General features: G+C 47.1%; 2 protein-coding genes across 2 annotated transcripts in view; one reads left to right on the top strand and one right to left on the bottom strand.

Annotated features, from left to right (window-relative positions):
* LOC149313402 (uncharacterized) overlaps positions 1-3,149 on the bottom strand; it is a 162,781-nt gene extending 159,632 nt beyond the window's left edge. The window contains exon 1 of the mRNA XM_089519048.1: positions 2,984-3,149. Coding sequence (XP_089375174.1) covers positions 2,984-3,067 — 84 coding nt within the window. The 5' untranslated portion in view covers positions 3,068-3,149. The remainder of the gene's footprint in view (positions 1-2,983) is intronic.
* The window catches only part of LOC149313404 (uncharacterized), a 218,591-nt gene continuing 203,323 nt past the window's right edge, over positions 3,147-18,414 (top strand). The window contains exons 1-3 of the mRNA XM_089519047.1: positions 3,147-3,341; positions 4,255-4,345; positions 5,677-5,737. Of these exons, the coding sequence (XP_089375173.1) occupies positions 4,302-4,345; positions 5,677-5,737 (105 nt within the window). The 5' untranslated portion in view covers positions 3,147-3,341; positions 4,255-4,301. The remainder of the gene's footprint in view (positions 3,342-4,254; positions 4,346-5,676; positions 5,738-18,414) is intronic.

The following is an 18,414-nucleotide window of genomic DNA, read 5'->3' on the forward strand; positions in this document are numbered from 1 at the left end:
TGATTTCATTATTTCACCTTGTCCACTTAACAATTCTCAGGTGTTTTCAATTATCCACTTTACATTTCTGTCCTTGGCATGTAGGACTTGCTAATTACATTACCATTTACACCTGTGTGGCTCCTAATTGCTTTTGCTGAGTCACCCTGACTCTCACATACATGTTTTATTTCTTTCACTGTATATCCCATGTTGCATTTTTCCTTAACAACAACAACAACAATTGGGAAAAGAGAGCAAATGGCAGTTTCTAAATAAGCTTTTTAGGGATTTAATATATCCCAACTTTCAATAAAAATAATAATTTAAAAAACAGCTTTGAGGATAGTTCATACAATTAATGCAAAATCTAAACCAATTTTAAAATCTGCAGAAACCAAGAGCAGAGATGAAACCCATCTTGACCAATAAACAATTGTATGGGTTAATGACATACTGGGCAAATCTGTTAAACTGAGAAAAGTGTCTACTTGGAAAGGATCAAATAGGGCATCAGGTGTACCTTCCTGGGGAGGTCATTTATCGAGTATGCTTTGATTGAGATTTCCTGCAGGGCAGGGGGTTGGATTGGATGGCCCTTGTGGTCTCTTCCAACTCTATGATTCTATGTGCATCACAACAAATAAAACTCTCTGCCTTGTCACCACCCATCGGACTTTAAAATGGCAAAGGACACTCAAAGGACTATGGTAATTGGCATAAAATATTAGGCATGCGATAATAGAAGGCAGTCCCAAATTATTTAGGGCCTACATGCAGTACCCCCAATAGTGCCTAGTCCTTCAATAACCTATCTGTTGTTTTACAACAATCCATATTTCCAACACAAAACATGTTTCAAGCTCTCTCTAAGGCAGTGGTTCCCAACCTGTTGGGTCACGACCCCTTTGGGGGTCGAACGACCCTTTCACAGGGGTCGCCTAAGACCATCGGGAACGTTTCCGATGGTCTTTGGAATCGAGGCCATCAGTTGGGAAGGTTGAGAACCACTGCTCTAAGGCATGGATAACTGTGGCCAGGCTCTCTCTGTCCAGCAGAGGTCACAGCCCTCAGTGAGAAGAAGGTGCTGAATCCTACAAAAGCAATCTCCCCATCAAATGGGAGGTCTTGTCCAATCTGAATCCTCAAACTGCACGGCAGGGAGACTTCTGAAGACTAGCCACTTTTCTGATAAAAAGGGGGTGAATTGCGTGTCCTGGTCACATATCCCCACACTGTTTCACATTGGAAAATAACAAGTTTTTCAAAACCAGAAGTGGACTATTGGTCATCTCTTGGGAGAAGCTCCTCTCTTTTGGCAACCTTGTGGCCCATGGGGGATCTCAAGGGCAGAAATGTGGTCCCTAAACCAACCAACCAAAGTACTTTAGGGAAGTGCAGGTTGATACAGGACAGTACGAATGTCAGTTTCCTGACATTCAAAACATGACAAAGCAAAACACAAAAAAGTGGAATCTCCCTCCTGTTTGAACTTAACTTCAGTTTATTGGCCCTCATCCAGTCAATTACTGATCACGACACCAATTTGAAATTCCTAAATTCAGTTTTGGATATTGAAATGAATTAAAAATGTTCCACAGTTGAAAGAGAGTAATTGGAAGATCATCAATACTTATTGGTTGAGAAAGATAACAAGCCTAGAAAAGTATTAATAATAGGTATGTATATATGCCTGTAAGCTTGTATGTTTGTAAGTTTAGAATCTGTTCTTATGTTTAATATGTTTAATAAAATATTATTGAATAATAATAATAATAGTAATAATAATAATAAATTTTATTTTTACCCTGCCTCTCCCTCAGGATCAAGGCGGCTTACAATACAATAAAAACAGTATAGTGTCCCACAGTTGCATCTGAGGAAGGAAACCAACATGTCTATAATCCAAAACATTTAGTCCCCATTGTGAGAGAGCTCTGGGGCTGCAATAAACTACAATTCCCAGAATTTCCTAGCACTGAACTAGAGTAGTTAAAACAGTCTCAAACTGGATTATTTCTGCAGTGTGTTTTGGACTTATGAAAACATATGGTACAACTTCTTTCGTTCATTTAAGTCCAAAACACACTGCAAAAGTAATCCGGTTTGAGACCACTTTAATTGCCCTGGCAGACATTTCGAGACATATTCAAACAGTTGTTAGTGTCAGCTCCTTTGGGAACTCCTCCTGGGCAGGAGGCTGAAATGGAGGACAGGCAGGTCCTGGGAAAGGAAGACCTGTCTGACCCACAACACACCCCTGGTAGTCCATGGGCTCCTTGGCCAGGCTCCAAAGAGAGGACATTGGGGGATTCCTCCAGGGCAGAAGGCTAAATGACTGGGAACCTTGGTCCCCCTCTCCTCACCCTGTCCACAATGTGCTCCTTAGTGATGCTCCAAATGAGGACACATTGGAGAATCCCTCCTGGAGAGCAATGAGGAGGACAGGTCCTGGGAAAAGAATGGGGACCTCTGGCCACCCTGCATGGGCTTCTTAGTGATGCTCCAAATGGAAGACCTTTGGGAATCCCTCCTGGACAGAAATGGAGGACGTGTCCTGGCAAAGGAGGAGAAGGAGGAAGGCCTCTGGGCTCCAGTCCTGCTGCAAGTGGAGGACATGGTGGGAATGGGATACCCCCTGGAAATAGAGGACAGGTCCTGGCAGAGGAGGAGGAGGAGGAGGACCTCTGGTCCCCCTGTCCTCAAAGTCTTTCATGTTCCTTTGCGGATTCATCTTGGGCAGGAATGGAGGACAGGTCCTGGCTAAAGAACCTCTGGTGGCTGTGGGCTCCATGCGTTTCTAGAGGATGCTCCCAATGGGGGAGGATTTGGGGATTCCTCCTGGAGAGAAAGGCGGAGGGCAGCTCCCGGGAGAAGAGGGGGACCTTAGTGATGCTCCAAATGGGGAAGAGTTGGGACTCATTCCTGAGAAAAAGATGAAGGGGACAGACGGGTCCTGGGAAAGAGGAGGAGGAGGAGGAGGGCCCCCCGAGCCCCTACTCACCGCTGCCGCCTGGGCCGTCCTGGGGCTCTCCAGGAGGAGGAAGAGGAGGAGGAGGAAGGCAGCCAGGGGCAGCGCAGCAGCCATCCCTCCGGAGTCCCGCCTGAGGCGCTTCTAAGCCGCGCCACGGACAAGGACTTCTCAAGCCCGGCTGCCCAGGGGTCCCTCCCTCCCTCCCTCCCTCCCTCTTTCTTCCCGGGCCTCTCCCCGCCCCTGAGAGGGAGGACAGGGGCAGGCAGGCAGCCTCCTGCGGCCAGGAACCCTGCCTTCCTTCCTTCCTTCCACCACTTCTCTCCCTGACTCCTTTTCGCCCACCGGGCAGCCCTTCCGACGGCCCCGAGGAGGATTCCCCGCATGGAAGGCGAGTACCTGGGACACCCTCTTTCCCTCCTTTCCTGTCCTCCATTTCTCCCCCCCTCCTTGGGAGCATCACCAAGGAGCCCTTCAGGACCAGAGGTCCTCCTGCTTCATTTCAGCCTCTTTCCCAGGAGGAACCCCCAAAGGCCCTCCCTTGGGAGCACCTTTGGAGAAGTCCAGGCAGGCTGGCCAGGGGTCCTCCTCCCCCTCCTCCTCTTCCCGGACCTGTCCTCCACTTCAGGTCCTCCCTCTGGAGCAGGGGGGGGGGTGAAAGAGAAGCATGGGTCGGGAGCTTTTCCCTGGGAATGCCTCCCCTTCGGCCCCAGGCCCCTCTCCAGAGGCTGCCCTTCCCTTGGAGCTAAGGCCCCTGTCTGTCTCTCGGCCCTGGGCCCCTCCACCTGAGGCCCCTGGGCTCTGCCTTCCTTGGGAGCCCAGGCCAGGCCTTGCCCTCAGCCCTTGCTCCTTCCCGGCCCTCCAGGGCATAATAATCATAGCCAGCTCTTGGAAGGCATACAACACAACACACAAATGGCTCCTCCAAGGCGCACAACAGCCAACCTTTGTTGTGGCTGCTATATGCCTCCAAGCCCTTTCCGACTTTTGAAGGTGATTCCACCACAGGGTTCCAGATTGGTTTGCCATTGCCTTCTTCTTCTTCCCCTGAGGAGGCTGAGAGTGTGTGACTCGCCCAAGGTCACCCAGTGGGTTTCCATGGCTGAGCAGGGATTCAAACCCTGGTCTCCAGAGTCGTAGTCCAAACCACTCAAACCACTACGCCATGATGGCTTCCAGCATAGTCCCTGAGGGAAAAATGGAATATGTAACACTTCTGTGTGGAGGTTATTATTATTATTATTATTATTATTATTATGCTTTATTTATATAGCATTGTTAATTTCTCTTTCTCTGTCTCTCAGGTTTCTAAGGGCGCCTTCCAGAAGAAGGAAGCAAGGACCAGGCAAACATGGGAAGTTCCCGCCATTTCCATTTAGCACACTGGACTGGGCAGTAAGTACTCCGCATGGTCAGTGTCACCGCTCCAAGCCACTCCTCAGGCCCTTCTTCAGTCTGCAGTTACTGGGGGCAAAGGACGGGGGAGGGGAAAGCATTTTGAGGCTCTCCAGAGTCCAGAAGAAGTGGCATGGCTCCTTTAGTAGCTGGCAAATGATGCATAGAATCATAGAATTGTAGAGTTTCAAGAGACCGCAAGGGCCATTCAGTCCAACCCCCTGCCATGCAAGAAATCCAAATCAAAGCATCCCCAGCAGATGGCCATCCAGCCTCCGTTTGAAGACCTCCAAGGAAGGAGACTCCACTACACTCCGAGGGAGTGTGTTCCACTGTCGAACAGCCCTTACTGTCAGGAAGTTCTTCCTAATGTTGAGCTGGAATCTCTTTTCCTGTAGCTTGCATCCATTGCTCCGGGTCCTAATCTCTGGAGCAGCAGAAAACAAGCTTGCTCCCTCCTCAATATGACATCCCTTCAAATATTTAAACAGGGCTATCATATCACCTCTTAACCTTCTCTTCTCCAGGCTAAACATCCCCAGCTCCCTAAGGCGTTCCTCATAGGGCTTCATGGTTTCCAGACCCTTCACCATTTTAGTCGCCCTCCTTTGGACACGCTCCAGTTTCTCAATGTCCTTTTTGAATTGTGGTGCCCAGAACTGGACACAATATTCCAGGTGGGGCCTGACCAAAGCAGAATAGAGTGGCACTATTACTTCCCTTGATCTAGACACTGTACTTCTATTGATGCAGCCTAAAATTGCATTGGCCTTGTTAGTTGCCGCATCACACTGTTGACTCATGTTCAACTTGTGGTCTACTTGGACTCCTAGATCCCCTTTCGTTCAGCCAGGTGTCTCCCATCCTATATCTGTGCATTTCATTTTTCTTCCTTAAGTGTAGTACCTTACATTTTTCCATGCTGAAGTTCATTTTGTTAGCTTTGGCTCAGGTTTCTAGTCTATTCAGATCATTTTGAATTTTGATAATAATAATAATAATAATAATAATAATAATAATTTATGTCCCGCCCAATCACTGGGAATCTGGGCAGTTTACAACAGAGGGGATAATAGATGGTTTCCTGCCACAGGCTTACAATCTAAAATACACGACACAAAAGGAGAAGGGAATGGGGAGGGGATCAGGTCAAGCATTCTTCTCTCCCTCTGAGGCCTGGACCAAGGCAGATGGTCCTGTCCTCTGTCCTCCTCCTAGTTTGGTGTCATCTGCAAATTTGATAAGTATGCCCCCAATTCTGTCATCCAAGTCATTGATAAATATATTGAATATGCAAACCGTATTTGTTTTTTTTTTTTTTTTCTGTACAGGACATTGCCAATTTTGGTACTCCTAGAACTGACTATCTTGCTAAGTGGCAAAGTGGAAGCTGTAAGTAAACCATCATCTTGTTCTTGGAAAAATATGTTATCCCCCATGGACATATTCTTCACAGTTATTTTGCATTTAAGCCATTGCCAACATTTGCCATCTTCTCTGTTGGTTTTGAGCAAACATTGTTGCTTAAAAAAACCAACCAGGTGGTATACTATAGAATTTCTACTATAAAACACTATGTGTGTGTATACGTTGGTATCCACTGGGACTTGGCTCCAGGACCCCCCCCCCCCCGCATTGATATCATAATCCATGGATGCTCAAGTCCCATTAAATACAATGGCATAGTAAAATGGTGCCCCTTATATAAAACAGCAAATCCAGTTTTGCTTTGTAGAATTTATATTTTTAAAAATATTTTCAATCCGTGGATGCTTGAATCCATGGATAAAAAATCCATGGATACTGAAGGCCGACTGCATGTGTGTAGACAAACAGGTGCAAAAATATTGCTTGGAGATTATATGGAGAATATTCTTCAGGGCAGAAAATAGACTAAAATTACTTCCTGAATGGTTTGCTGTAGCTCAGCAAGGATTTCCAAACAGACTGTTTTTAGCCATGGCAGCCGCATAATGATCATCCCTAAAGGATACTGCTAGAATGAATGTAATCACCAATGGATTTTTGCATGGAAGGCTTGTAAGCTCTGTTCAGTTCTGGTACTCAGAACAATTCCCCATATACCTAGTTTGGTTCTGGTTGATGAATTTTAACATGCTAATAAAACACCATTCCTGCCACAGGTCAGCTTGAGTAAGTTTTGAATCTAATAAATGTTGTCTACTGTTTTTGTCAGTGTAGAAACAAGTTTCAATCTTCATTTAAAAGTGGTATGTTTGATTTTTTTTTTGTCCATTTAACATTCCGTGTTTGATTTTATGAAATATTGTTGATCACTATTATATAAAATAGCAATCTTTTTTTCTAACAGAATTTATTTTAAATAAATTTCTGGTATTTATTTACCTTAACTTCCATCCATAGTTTTATTTTTATAAAATTAAAAATTCTCCAGTTATAGTCTAAAGATATTTGCCAACAGCAGGATAATATAGGCATGGCAACAAAAGTGCTATAGTCAGTGGCATCCCCATCCCCACCCCTGGTGTCACATGGTGTGTGTGTGTGTGGGGGGGCTTCCTGGGAATGGGACTTCTGGAAGCAGTGGGCTCATTCTCCTCCTTGGCCTTCCCTGATTCACCATTGTATGGGGTGGCACATACGATCTTCTTCAGTGCTACTGTGTCATTCTCATGAAAAGAGCAAGGCAGCAGCACCAAGGGCGGGGGGTGCTCTTGGCCTTCCCCGGCACCACTGTCCCGTTCTCCTGCAGCAGCATTGAGGTGGGGGGAGTGCACTCAGACCTCCTCAGGGCAGCGACTCCTAGATGGGGGGGGGGGGGGGGCGTGCTTGGCCTTCCTCAGTGCTGCCACATTCTACCTTTTTTGGTGCTACCATGTCGTCATCCTCATGAAGAGAATGAGGCAGCAACAACAAGAGAGGGTGCACTTGACCTTCCTCGCTGCTGCTGTGCTGTCCTCACATGAAAAGAACAAGGCAGCAGCACCAAGGGGGGATGCACTTGGCCTTTCCTGGTTTCACCATGTTGTCCTATTCATGAGGAGAATGAGGCAGCAGCACTGAGGTGAGGGGCACACTCAGCCTTAATCCAGGCAGTGGCACTAAGGTGGGGGAGGTGTGTGACCTTTGTCAGTGCTGCTACTTCGTTCTCCTCATGAGAATAAGGCAGCGGCACTGAGGTGGGGTGCGTGCAGCCTTCCTTGAGGCAATGGAAACAATTTGGGGTGGGGCACTCTCAGCCTTCCTTGGTGCCACTGCATCATTCTCCCCATGAAAAGAACAAAGCAGTTCACTGGAGGGCATGCATTTAGCCTTCCTCGAGGCAGTGACACTGAGATGGTGGTGCACACTTGGCCTTCCTGGGTGCTGCCATACCGATGCAGCAGCACTGAGGTGGGGGGGGGGGGGCAACCAGGAGTCATCACTCTTCTGAGATGTCACCCAGTGCAAGCCGCAGCTTCCACATCCCCATAGTGACACAATTGGCTATAGTAGCTAGGATTGTGGCATTCTTGAGGGCACAGGGACCATAAATGATATCCATGTGAGTCAGTGCAAGCCTTTGTACTGGAGGGAGTTTCCCAGTACAGAAAAACATATACCAGGCCATGTTCCCATTCCCCACACTCAATGCAAGATTTCTGGCTCTCACAGACCTGTAACTTCTTCTTTAAGAGGCTCATTACCTGTATTAATGGCACCCGTTTGAACCCTTTATCAATATAAAAGACCCCTGTCAGCAACCTCAAACAGTCACACTCCAAACTCCATTATGGTGAAGACCAAAGAGCTGTCGAAGGACACCAGAAACAACATTGTAGACCTGCACCAGGCTGGGAAGACTGAATCTGCAATAGGCGAGCAGCTTGGTGTGAAGAAATCAACTGTGGGAGCAATAATTAGAAAATGGAAGACATACAAGACCACTGATCAACGCCCTCGATCTGGGGCTCCATGCAAGATCTCACCCCGTGGGGTCAAAATGATCACAAGAATGGTGAGCAAAAATCCCAGAACCACACGGGGGGACCTAGTGAATGACCTGCAGAGATCTGGGACGAACGTAACAAAAGCTACCATCAGTAACACACTACGCCGCCAGGGACTCATATCCTGCAGTGCCAGACGCATCCCCCTGCTTAAGCCAGAACATGTCCAGGGACATCTGAAGTTTGCTAGAGAGCACGTGGATGATCCAGAAGAGGAGTGGGAGAATGTCATATGGTCAGATGAAACCAAAGTAGAACTGTTTGGTAGAAACACAACTCATTGTGTTTGGAGGAGAGAGAATGCCGAGTTGCATCCAAAGGGCACCATACCTACTGTGAAGCATGGGGGTGGCAACATCATGTTTTGGGGCTGTTTCTCTGCAAAGGGACCAGAACAATTGATCCGTGTACAGGAAAGAATGAATGGGGCCATGTATTGTGAGATTTTGGGGGTGTTCTCACTTAAGATTTGAAACGATTTAAAATACAACGTTTTTAATAAAACCGATTCAAAATAACCCTGGTCTTATCCCGCGTTCTGAATCGCTTTTATTCTTCGTTCCTATCTGGTTTTTTAAATCGAAGTTTTTACCTACAAGCGTTCCTACTTGGCATGAAATCGGTGTTTAAATAAATTGATTTTTCTCCTCCATACCTTATTTGGAGCTGTCAATCAATAGTACGTCAGAATGACGTAACGTTAATCCGGAATATTTGGAAGCGATTTATCTTTTGGCATCGTTTCCATTTCATTGACCGTTTGTGAATCGATGTATTTTTGGCGGTTTTTTTTCAAATGGACCAATGAAGGCGCTTAATCGCTCAAACGTCCTCTTCTGCGTCTCCCCATATTACCTGCCATAACTCAGTGCTAGGGAATCCTGGGAATGGTAGTTTATTATGGCACCAGCACTCTCTGGCAGAGGAGGATAAATGTCTCACAAACACAACAGTTCCCATAATTCCTTAGTACTGAGCCAGGGCAGGTTAAGGGGTCTCAAACTGTATTATTTCTACAGTGGGTTTGGAACTACAGATGAGGGTTTTTTTCATAAATTAAAAAAGTTGTTACTTTATAATTACCTTATATATATATATATATATACACACACACACACACACACACACTCATATGCATATATATATACATGTGTGCAAACACACACACAAATATATATGTGTATATATACCTATATGTTTGTGTATGTATGCATTTATATATATATATATGCATGTGTGTGTGTGAGTATTCATATATAATCGTGTGTGTGTGTGTCTGTCTGTCTGTCTGTCTGTCTGTCTGTCTGTAGTGTGTGTGTGTGTGTGTGTGTTTGCCAAATCAGATCAAGGAGGAGAAGGCAGTGGGTTTCAGTGGGTAGAGACTCTGCATTCAAAGCCCAGGGTTGGAAAATGGGATCAAGGAGGAGAAGGCAGTCAGTTTAAGTGGGATAGAGACACAACGATCCCAGCGGCAAGAGGCTGCAGACCTAAGAGAGAGGAGAGAGTGAAAGCCAAATAAAGCTAGAGCAAGAGACGTCCCAAGACAGCCAGGGAGAATCCCTTCAGAGAGCCCAGAGATCAATGGGAGAGGCTTCTGGCAAAGCAAATTTGGGGAGCCCAAGCTGTTTCCAGAGAAACTATGGCGGGATACAGACGGGCAAAAAGGGGTGTATTCATGACGTCATGAAGGTAGAGCCTTCAGACGGGCCTTACCTGAATGCCGCCATGAACACGCCCCCCGCACGCCCCAAGCGGGAAGAGGCGGCATTAAAAAGGTGCTGCTTTTCTCCGCTTCTTTTCCGTTTGATGCGTAGCTGCGCAGCTCCGTCTGTAAGCTGCTGCACCGGTACGCCAGAATTGCTACGCCGCTAATTTAAGTTGCCCATTTAAAAGCTCCGTGTCTGCTGCGTCGCATAATGAGTCGGGGTCCTGGAACATGCGCAGTTTGCAGTCAGGCTTTAATTGAAGCGTCAATTTAATTGATGGCAGGGGGACAGCGGTGGCAGCGGCGACAGCTGTGGCTGTGCATTGCAGATTCAGCAAGAGCGTGGGGACCAAAGGAGAGGAGGCATCCATGATGCTGGTGACACTGGCAAAGTGCAAGAGGGCAAGGATGCCAACACCAGCTGATCACCAGCTGGCAGGAGACCACCATTGTTCTTGGGCAGAGCGGGGAAAAAAGTTTTAAAGGGGCTTGGGCACTTTAAATGTGCCCATAGGCTTTCTGCCGCCGCTGCTTAGCGCTGCAGCTGCGCAGCTGCGCATCCGCCAGCCGGCAAAGGAAAAAAAAAAGCCCCGTTTTTGGCCGCCCATGAGGAAGCTGCCTCTCTCTTTGCAGCGTCCTCCGAGGCGGCGGTTTGGAAACTGCGGGTCAGAAACGGCCCCAGGTGAGGCGTCTTCACTGCCCCCCATGTGGAAGCCCCATCTCCTGAGCCACGCCCCCGGGTGGGCGGTCTGGAGGCTCCGTATTCAGCAGAATACACCTCCAAGATGTCTTCCCCTGCCCGTTTGTATCCCGCCCAAGGGATGGGTTTTGCAGGACAGCATCCTCTCTTGATGTCTCCCAAGACAGCCAGGGAGAATCCCTTCAGAGAGCCCAGAGATCAATGAAGGAGGCTGCTGGAAAAGCAGGGAGGGAGCACTCTTCCCAAAGATTCTCTTTCCAGGGTTGGAGGAGAAGGCAGATTCCATTTGAGAAAGGGAGCGAGAAAGGCTCTATCCCCCCCCCCCCCATTGATCAGAGCCCTTCCCTGCCTGGGCGAGATCAGATGCCTCCTCGCGAGGAGCCTTCCCTTCCCTGCCTGGGCGAGATCAGAGCCCAAGCGGGCAGGGAATGCCTCTTCGAGAGGAGGCTTCCCTTCCTGCCTCTCCTCCATTAGAAATGGGCTCTCCTCTCACAGAGGGGAGGTTGCAATCCACCGGGGGAAGCCTTGTAGTCCTTTGGCAGATGCAGGCGCTTGAGCAGCCGGGACTTCAGGCGCTTAAAGCGCTGAAGAGATTAAGCGCCTGTAAACCATTAAAAAAAAAATCCTTATCTCTTATTGAAAGGCCACACCACAGCGGACAAAGGGGTGAGGGAAGCAAAAATGTCGACAGCCACGACGGATGGGGACAGAAAGGGCAACTCCCCCAAGGCAAGCCCCATTGCACTCCGCTCCTCCCATCCAGCTAACCCGATTTCAAAGGCTGTCGTTCCTATTTAAATGCTCTGGTTCCTAACTCGAATCAAGGAAAAAATGTAGGTCTGACCCTACTACTTTTCTAACACGCGTTAAATGACGAAAACACGATTCAAAATTTTAAACCGCTCCACGATTCGATTTGTAGTGGGGACGATTGCGGGTTGCTCTAGAACAGTTCTAGATTTAAATCGGTTCCTAGTAGGAACGCCTCTCCTAGGATTCGATTCAGAACGCGGGGTTTCGCTTAGTGAGAACACCCCCTCTGAGTGCAAACCTCCTTCCATCAGCAAGGGCATTGAAGATGAAACGTGGCTGGGACTTTCAGCATGACAACAATCCCAAGCATACCGCCTGGGCAATGAAGGAGTGGCTTTGTAAGATGCGTTTCAAGGTCCTGGAGTGGCCTAGCCAGTCTCCAGATCTCAACCCCATAGAAAACCTTAGGAGAGAGTTGAAAGTCCGTGTTGCCCAGCAACAGCCCCAAAACATCACTACTCTAGAGGAGATCTGCATGGAGGAATGGGCCAACATACCAGCAACAGTGTGTGCCAACCTTGTGAAGACTTACAGGAAACATTTGACCTCTGTCATGACCAACAAAGGATATATAACAAAGTATTGAGATGAACTTTTGATATTGACCAAATACTTATTTTCCACCATAATTTGCAAATAAATTCTTTCCAAATCAAGACAAAGTGATTGTCTGGATTTGTTTTCTCATTTTGTCTCTCATAGTTGAGGTCTACCTATGATGTCAATTACAGGCCCCTATCATCTTTTTAAGTGGGAGAACTTGCACAATTGGTGGCTGACTAAATACTTTTTTGCCCCACTGTAGGTGTAGGCCCAGGTCCCCTTCCTGAGCACCTGGAAGGCAGACCCTTTGCTTAGAAGAACTTGTCAGAGACTTGGCTGGGGGAGATGCTAGCAGGCAGTAGATCTCTGAAATGGCTGCAGCCCCAGTCTCTGGAGCCTGGCAAACAGGTACAGCCAACAGCCAAGGGTGTTTAACAGGGAGTTCAGTGCCTAATTAAGACAGTTGGATATGGACAGGAAGGGAGCTGCTGTAGTCACTTGCACCAGCTGTGGTATGTTTATGTTCTTGCTGAAAGATGTGGATAAAATTATTATTATTATTATTATTATTATTATTATTATTATTATTATTTATATACCACTTTTCCAAAAGATCAAAGCAGTTTACATAGAATTAAAACCAAATTACAAACATATCATAAAATAGATAAAAACCAATAAAACAATGTACAATATACAGATATAAAAACAATAATTGAATAGGGTGAGGCAGAGAGTCGATGGGATCAAGTACATAACTTCATTTTCCAGGGGGGAAGGCTTTACAGAAGAGGAAGGTTTTAAGCCTCTTTTTAAATGCTTCCAGGGGGGTGATCAGACGGAGCTCCTTGGGGAGACTATTCCAGATTTGTGGGGCCGCTACTGAGAAGGCCATCTGGGATGTAATAACATATTTAGAAGGTGGAATTTCCAGCAAGTTCTTCCCGGTTGTTCTGAGTGTGCGGGGCGGATTATATGGGGAGATGCGGTCCCTCAAGTAACTCGAGCCCAAGCCATATAGGGCTTTATAGGTAATAACTAACACCTTGTATTGTGCTCGGAAATAGGCAGCCAGTGCAGATCTTTCAGAATAGATGTTATATGGTCAAACCTGGAAGCACCGGTGACCAATCTGGCTGCCATATTTTGTACTAACTGAAGCTTCTGAGTTTGGTACAAGGGTTGCCCCATGTAGAGTGCATTACAGAAATCTAAGCGAGAGGTTACCAGAGCATGTACCACTGTTTCAAGGTCCCTTTGGCCCAGGTAGGGTCGCAGTTGGCATATCAACCGAAGTTGATAGCAAGCACTTCTGACCGTGCAAGTTGGTATCCTTGTTGGGAGAGAAGGTTCAGCAGCTGGAAATCCAGATATATACAATTCAGCACATTAGGAAGCAAGAGGTTTTCCTGGACAAAACAGAATGCCCAGATGGGGAACAGATGAGGATGTTTCTGGGGAGGAGAGTTCCAAAACAGCAGGTAGACAGTTGGCAGAATGTGACACACAGAAGTAGAAAAAAGAGGGATCATTCTGTGAGCTTGCAGCCACAGAATCAATTTGAGTCTCTTTCCTTTATCAGGGACGTAGCCGGGGGGAGGGGGGTTCTGGGGTCCGGGCCCCCCCTTCAACAGGAGGAGAGAAAAGGGCGCTTGTTGGAGCATGCGCATACACGCTCGCAGCCCCAAACAAATGCCAGGGCCCACTTGCTCTTGCTTTCCTCTAGGCTTCGGGAGGAGCAGAAGTGGTGCCTTGGCGTTTGTTTGGGGCTGCGAGCGTGTACGCGCACGCTCCAACAAGCGCCCTTTTCTCTCCTCCTGGCCCTGGCAAAGCCAGGAGGAGCGCAAGTGCCGCCCCTAAACTTTTTGCAGGGCCTGAGAGGGAGGAGCCAAAAAGCCCTGGAGGAGAGGGAGGAAGGGACAAGAGGCTGCATCAGGCTGCATCCACACTAAAGAAATAACCAGGTTTGGCAGCGATTTAAGTTTTTTGTGGCTCATGGCTATAGAATTCTGGGAGTTAGAGTATGTTCTGGGGTCCAGATATCCAGGCTTGACTCTCTTCTGGCTCATGGCTGTGGGATTTTGGGAGTTAGAGTATGTTCTGGGGTCCAGATAGCAAGGCTTGGCTCCTTTCTGGCTCATGGCTATGGAATTCTGGGAGTTAGAGTATGTTCTGGGGTCCAGATATTGAGTCTTGGCTCTATTCTGGCTCATGGCTATGGAATTCTGGGAGTTACAGTATGTTCTGGGGTCCAGACAACAAGGCTTGGCTCCTTTCTGGCTCATGGCTATGGAATTCTGGAAGTTAGAGTATGTTCAGGGGTCCAGATATTGACGCTTGGCTCTTTTCTGGCCTCCTTTTATAGGACACATCCTACATTTCAGACTTCTGCCCAGAAGGAATTTCAAAAATTCTCATTTTTTGTAAGATGAGCAGATGTCCTCCTTTTCTAGGACGTGTCCTATGTTTCAACCTTCTGGCCAGGATGAATGTAAAAATGTCTTCCATTTTTGGTAGGATGACACACGTCCTCCTTTATCCAGGATATGGCACACATTTCAGCCCTGCCCAGGAGCAATGTCAAAACATCCTCCATTTTACCAGGGTGACCAGACGTCATCCTTTATCCCCAGACACGTCCTACATTTCTGCCCAGGAGGAATTTCAAAACATCCTGGTTTGTTTAGAGAGTGTCCCTTTTCCAGCCTTTCCTTGAGGCTGAGAGTGTGTGACTTCCTTGCCTAGTGGGTCTTCTTGGTTTGTTCAGAGAGTGTGCCTTTGCCAGCCTTTCCTGGAGGCTGAGAGTGTGTGACTTCCTTGCCTAGTGGGTCTTCTTGGTTTGTTCAGAGAGTGTGCCTTTGTCAGCCTTTCCTTGAGGCTGAGAGTGTGTGACTTCCTTGCCTAGTGGGTCTTCTTGGTTTGTTCAGAGAGTTTGCTTTTGCCAGCCTTTCCTTGAGGCTGAGAGTGTGTGACTTACTTGCCTAGTGGGTTTTCTTGGTTTGTCCAGAGAGTCTGCCTTTGGTGACTTGGGTGTGTGTGAGTGTGCGCCTTCAAGAGGTTTTCTTGGGAGGTTTGTTCAGAGAGGGTTTGACTTTGCCATCCTCTGAGCCTGAGAGAATGTGACTTGCCCAGTGGTTTTCGGGGATTTGCCTTCACCTTCCCTTAAGGCTGAGAGAGTGTGACAAGCGCTGTGATGTCCCTTGTGTGCCGCACCATTTGGACATGGTGCATGAGCCACGTCATTGACATGTACCCCATGTAAGATATTTAGCCTTCTCTGTTGGAGAGAATCAGATTTTCATTGAATCTTGGTCTCCCGAGTCATAGAATCGTAGAGTTCGAAGAGACTGCAAGGGCCACCCAGTCCAACCCCTTTATTCTGCCCTGCAGGAACTCTCAATCAAAACATCCCCATTGACAGATGGCCATCCAGCCTCTGCTTAAAGACCTCCAAAGAAGGAGACTCTGCTGCACTCCAAGGAAGGAGTGTGTTCCATTGTTGAACAGCCCTTACTCTCAGAAAGTTCCTCCTAGTCTAACACACAAAGCTATATCCCAACCTCCTATCCAGGAAGAATGTCAAAATGTTCTCCATTTTGAGCATGAATGAGAAACATGAATTTATATTGTTTTTTATTAATGTTTTTGGCTTTTAGTTGGGTGTGTTCTCCATTTTTGAACATCCTACAATTTGTCCTACATTTTGTCGTGCATCGTGTCCTACATTTTTCCTACATTTTGTGTCTTGGGGGGCTCTTAGCCTCTCAAAACGGTGGCACTTAGTCTGGACCACCCCCCCTTCCCAAAATCCTGGCTACGTCCCTGCAGGGATGATGATGAAGAGCATCAGGGCCAGTCCTCAGGGTGAGTGGAGGAGACCTTGATAGAATCAGCACAGGGAATGGCCATTGCCAAGCTTCAGAAGAGGTGTGTAGTGGTGGTGGTGGACTCCTTGCTGAGGGGTAGAGAAGCAGTGGGCCAGACAAGATGTCTCAGGAGATATGTTGTCTCCCTGGGCAAAAATCCATAATGTGGGACAGTGAGGCTGACAAGACTTGCCAAGCTTACTGACCACTATCCCTTCCTTTAGGCCCATATGGGAACCAATGATACTGCAAGGCACAGCCTTCAGAATATCATATGGGATTATATCCTCTGGGTAGGAAGCTGAAAGAGCTGGATACACAGGTTATCATCTCATCTCTTCTCCCAGTTGTAGGGCATGTATCCAGGAAGAAAGAGGGAATTAGAGAAGGTGAACAACTGGCTCCGACTGCAGATGATACCACTGAGAACAATTAGGATTGATCAAGAGGGCTTTAAACTTATGTGGGGGAGGGAGGCAGTATTCTGGAGGGCAGGAGTCCATCAAGGGCTGGGGATAATAGTCAAACTGTTATAGAGAGAACAAGGCAAATAGTTCAAGGACCCAAAAGTGGAAGGGAAAAAAACTTTACATAGGCAGCTAGACAGGATGTCCTACGGTCTTATATGTCTCTACACAAATGCACAGATGTTACCAAGTTTGGTTTTATATAAAATTTTGGGTACATGCGGTCTGTGCTATGACCCCTGACTGACCTTATAGGAGACCCGCCATTAACCCAAGAGTGGAGAGACCACGTAGGCAGCTCACCTTACTCAGGCAGAGCCCCTAGAAAGAGCTGGAATTGGGAATTTCCATAGGAAGTTTGGGAGTTGCCAAACCAAAATTGCCTCTGCTAGCCCAAGGAAGACAATAGACTAGGCTTCTCACTTAATGGGCCAGTGATCAGCTTAACGGCTCAGCAATCAAGTCGGCTGCGCCTCCAAATTGTGTCCTGACTTAATGCATTGTGCAAACACATTACCTGCTCTCGACTTAACAAACCCCAGGCAATCAACGTCTTTGTCTAGCAAGTCCCATAGCCCCAGGATACGTTTCCCCCTATATAAACCCTGGGTTTTCAGACCCTCTCCAAGCTTGGAGCTGAGCTGAACTCTGCGCTAAAGCTGTATGCTAGAGCTGCGCTTATACTGTCACTAGGTTGCCAAATTGGTTAACACCAGTTTGAACCTTACTCCTTGCTCCCGTGGCCCTCTCCCCTTCGCTCCTGTGGCCGTTAATCAGTCCATCCAAGCTGCATCGGACTTCCAGGAGAAGACTTCTAAGGTAATATTTCCTAGCAGTGCCTCTCAAACCCATCTCCCTGAACTCACCCCTCCTCTGCTATAGCATTGAATGTGTGCCTGTGTGTATGTTTCCCCCTTTTGCTGTGCTTGAATAAATGTTATTAGTTTAATTTCACCTAGTTGCTATCAGCGTCTCTTTCTCTTGGTGGTGTACTGGCGACCTCTGGTATACACTTTGGGACACGATCCAGGCACGTGGTATTGTTAGGGCCACCTCTCGGCAATATTTTGAGCTAATTAGAATTCCACTAATTCGATTCTTCCTAACACAGAGCACGGGAAATAAACAAGATGGACTTGAACTCCTAGTAGAACAAAGCAAATATGATATAATAGGCATGACTGAAACCTAGTGGGATGAGTCTCATTATTGGAATGTAGAAATAGAGGTGTGTAATCTTTTAAATAGGCCAAACAGGAAATGAGGAGGAGGAGCATTGTATGTCAGGATTGTCTACACCTGTGAAGAGATCCAGGACTTAAATCCTGGAAGCCAGGTGAAGAGCGTCTGGATAAAAATTAAAGGGGAATGAAACAACAGGGATGTTATTGTGGGTGTCTACTACAGACCCCCAAGTCAGACTCATGAATTGGATGATGCCTTTCTTAGATCACTACACACTCAGAAAGGAGAGGTATACTGTAGTAGGGATGGATGATCTCAACTATCCTGATGTTTGCTGGAAATCAAATTCAGCCAAAAATGGAAGATCCAGCCTTAAATTTCACTTGCCTATTGTCCAAAGGATGCAAGGAAATCAGCTATTTTAGATCTGATCCTAACCAACAGGGATGACCTGGTTAATGAGGTGCAAGTGGCAGGATCCTTAAGTGGGAGTGATCATGTTCTTCTGGTGTTTGTTTTACAGTGGAAAGGGGAAACCAAGCATAGCCAGATATGCATTCCAGATTTTAGGAAAGCTGATTTCTGTAAACCTAGGGAAATACTCGGTGTGACCCCATGCAGGGACATAGCCAGGATTTTGGGAAGGGAGGGTCCAGACTAAGTGCCACCATTTTGAGTGGCGAAGAGCCCCCCCAAGACACAAAAAGAGGGTTGAGCGTTTACCTCATGATGGCACCACTTTAACTTCCGTTATGGCTCCGTGCTATGGAATCTTGGGATTTATAGTTTTGAGGAGCTGTTTAGCCATCTCTGTCAGAT

The sequence above is a fragment of the Sceloporus occidentalis genome, unplaced genomic scaffold (genome assembly GCF_023333645.1).
Source record: "Sceloporus occidentalis isolate IW3139 unplaced genomic scaffold, rSceOcc1.0.p SCAF_4, whole genome shotgun sequence".
Classification (NCBI taxonomy): Eukaryota; Metazoa; Chordata; class Lepidosauria; order Squamata; family Phrynosomatidae; genus Sceloporus; species Sceloporus occidentalis.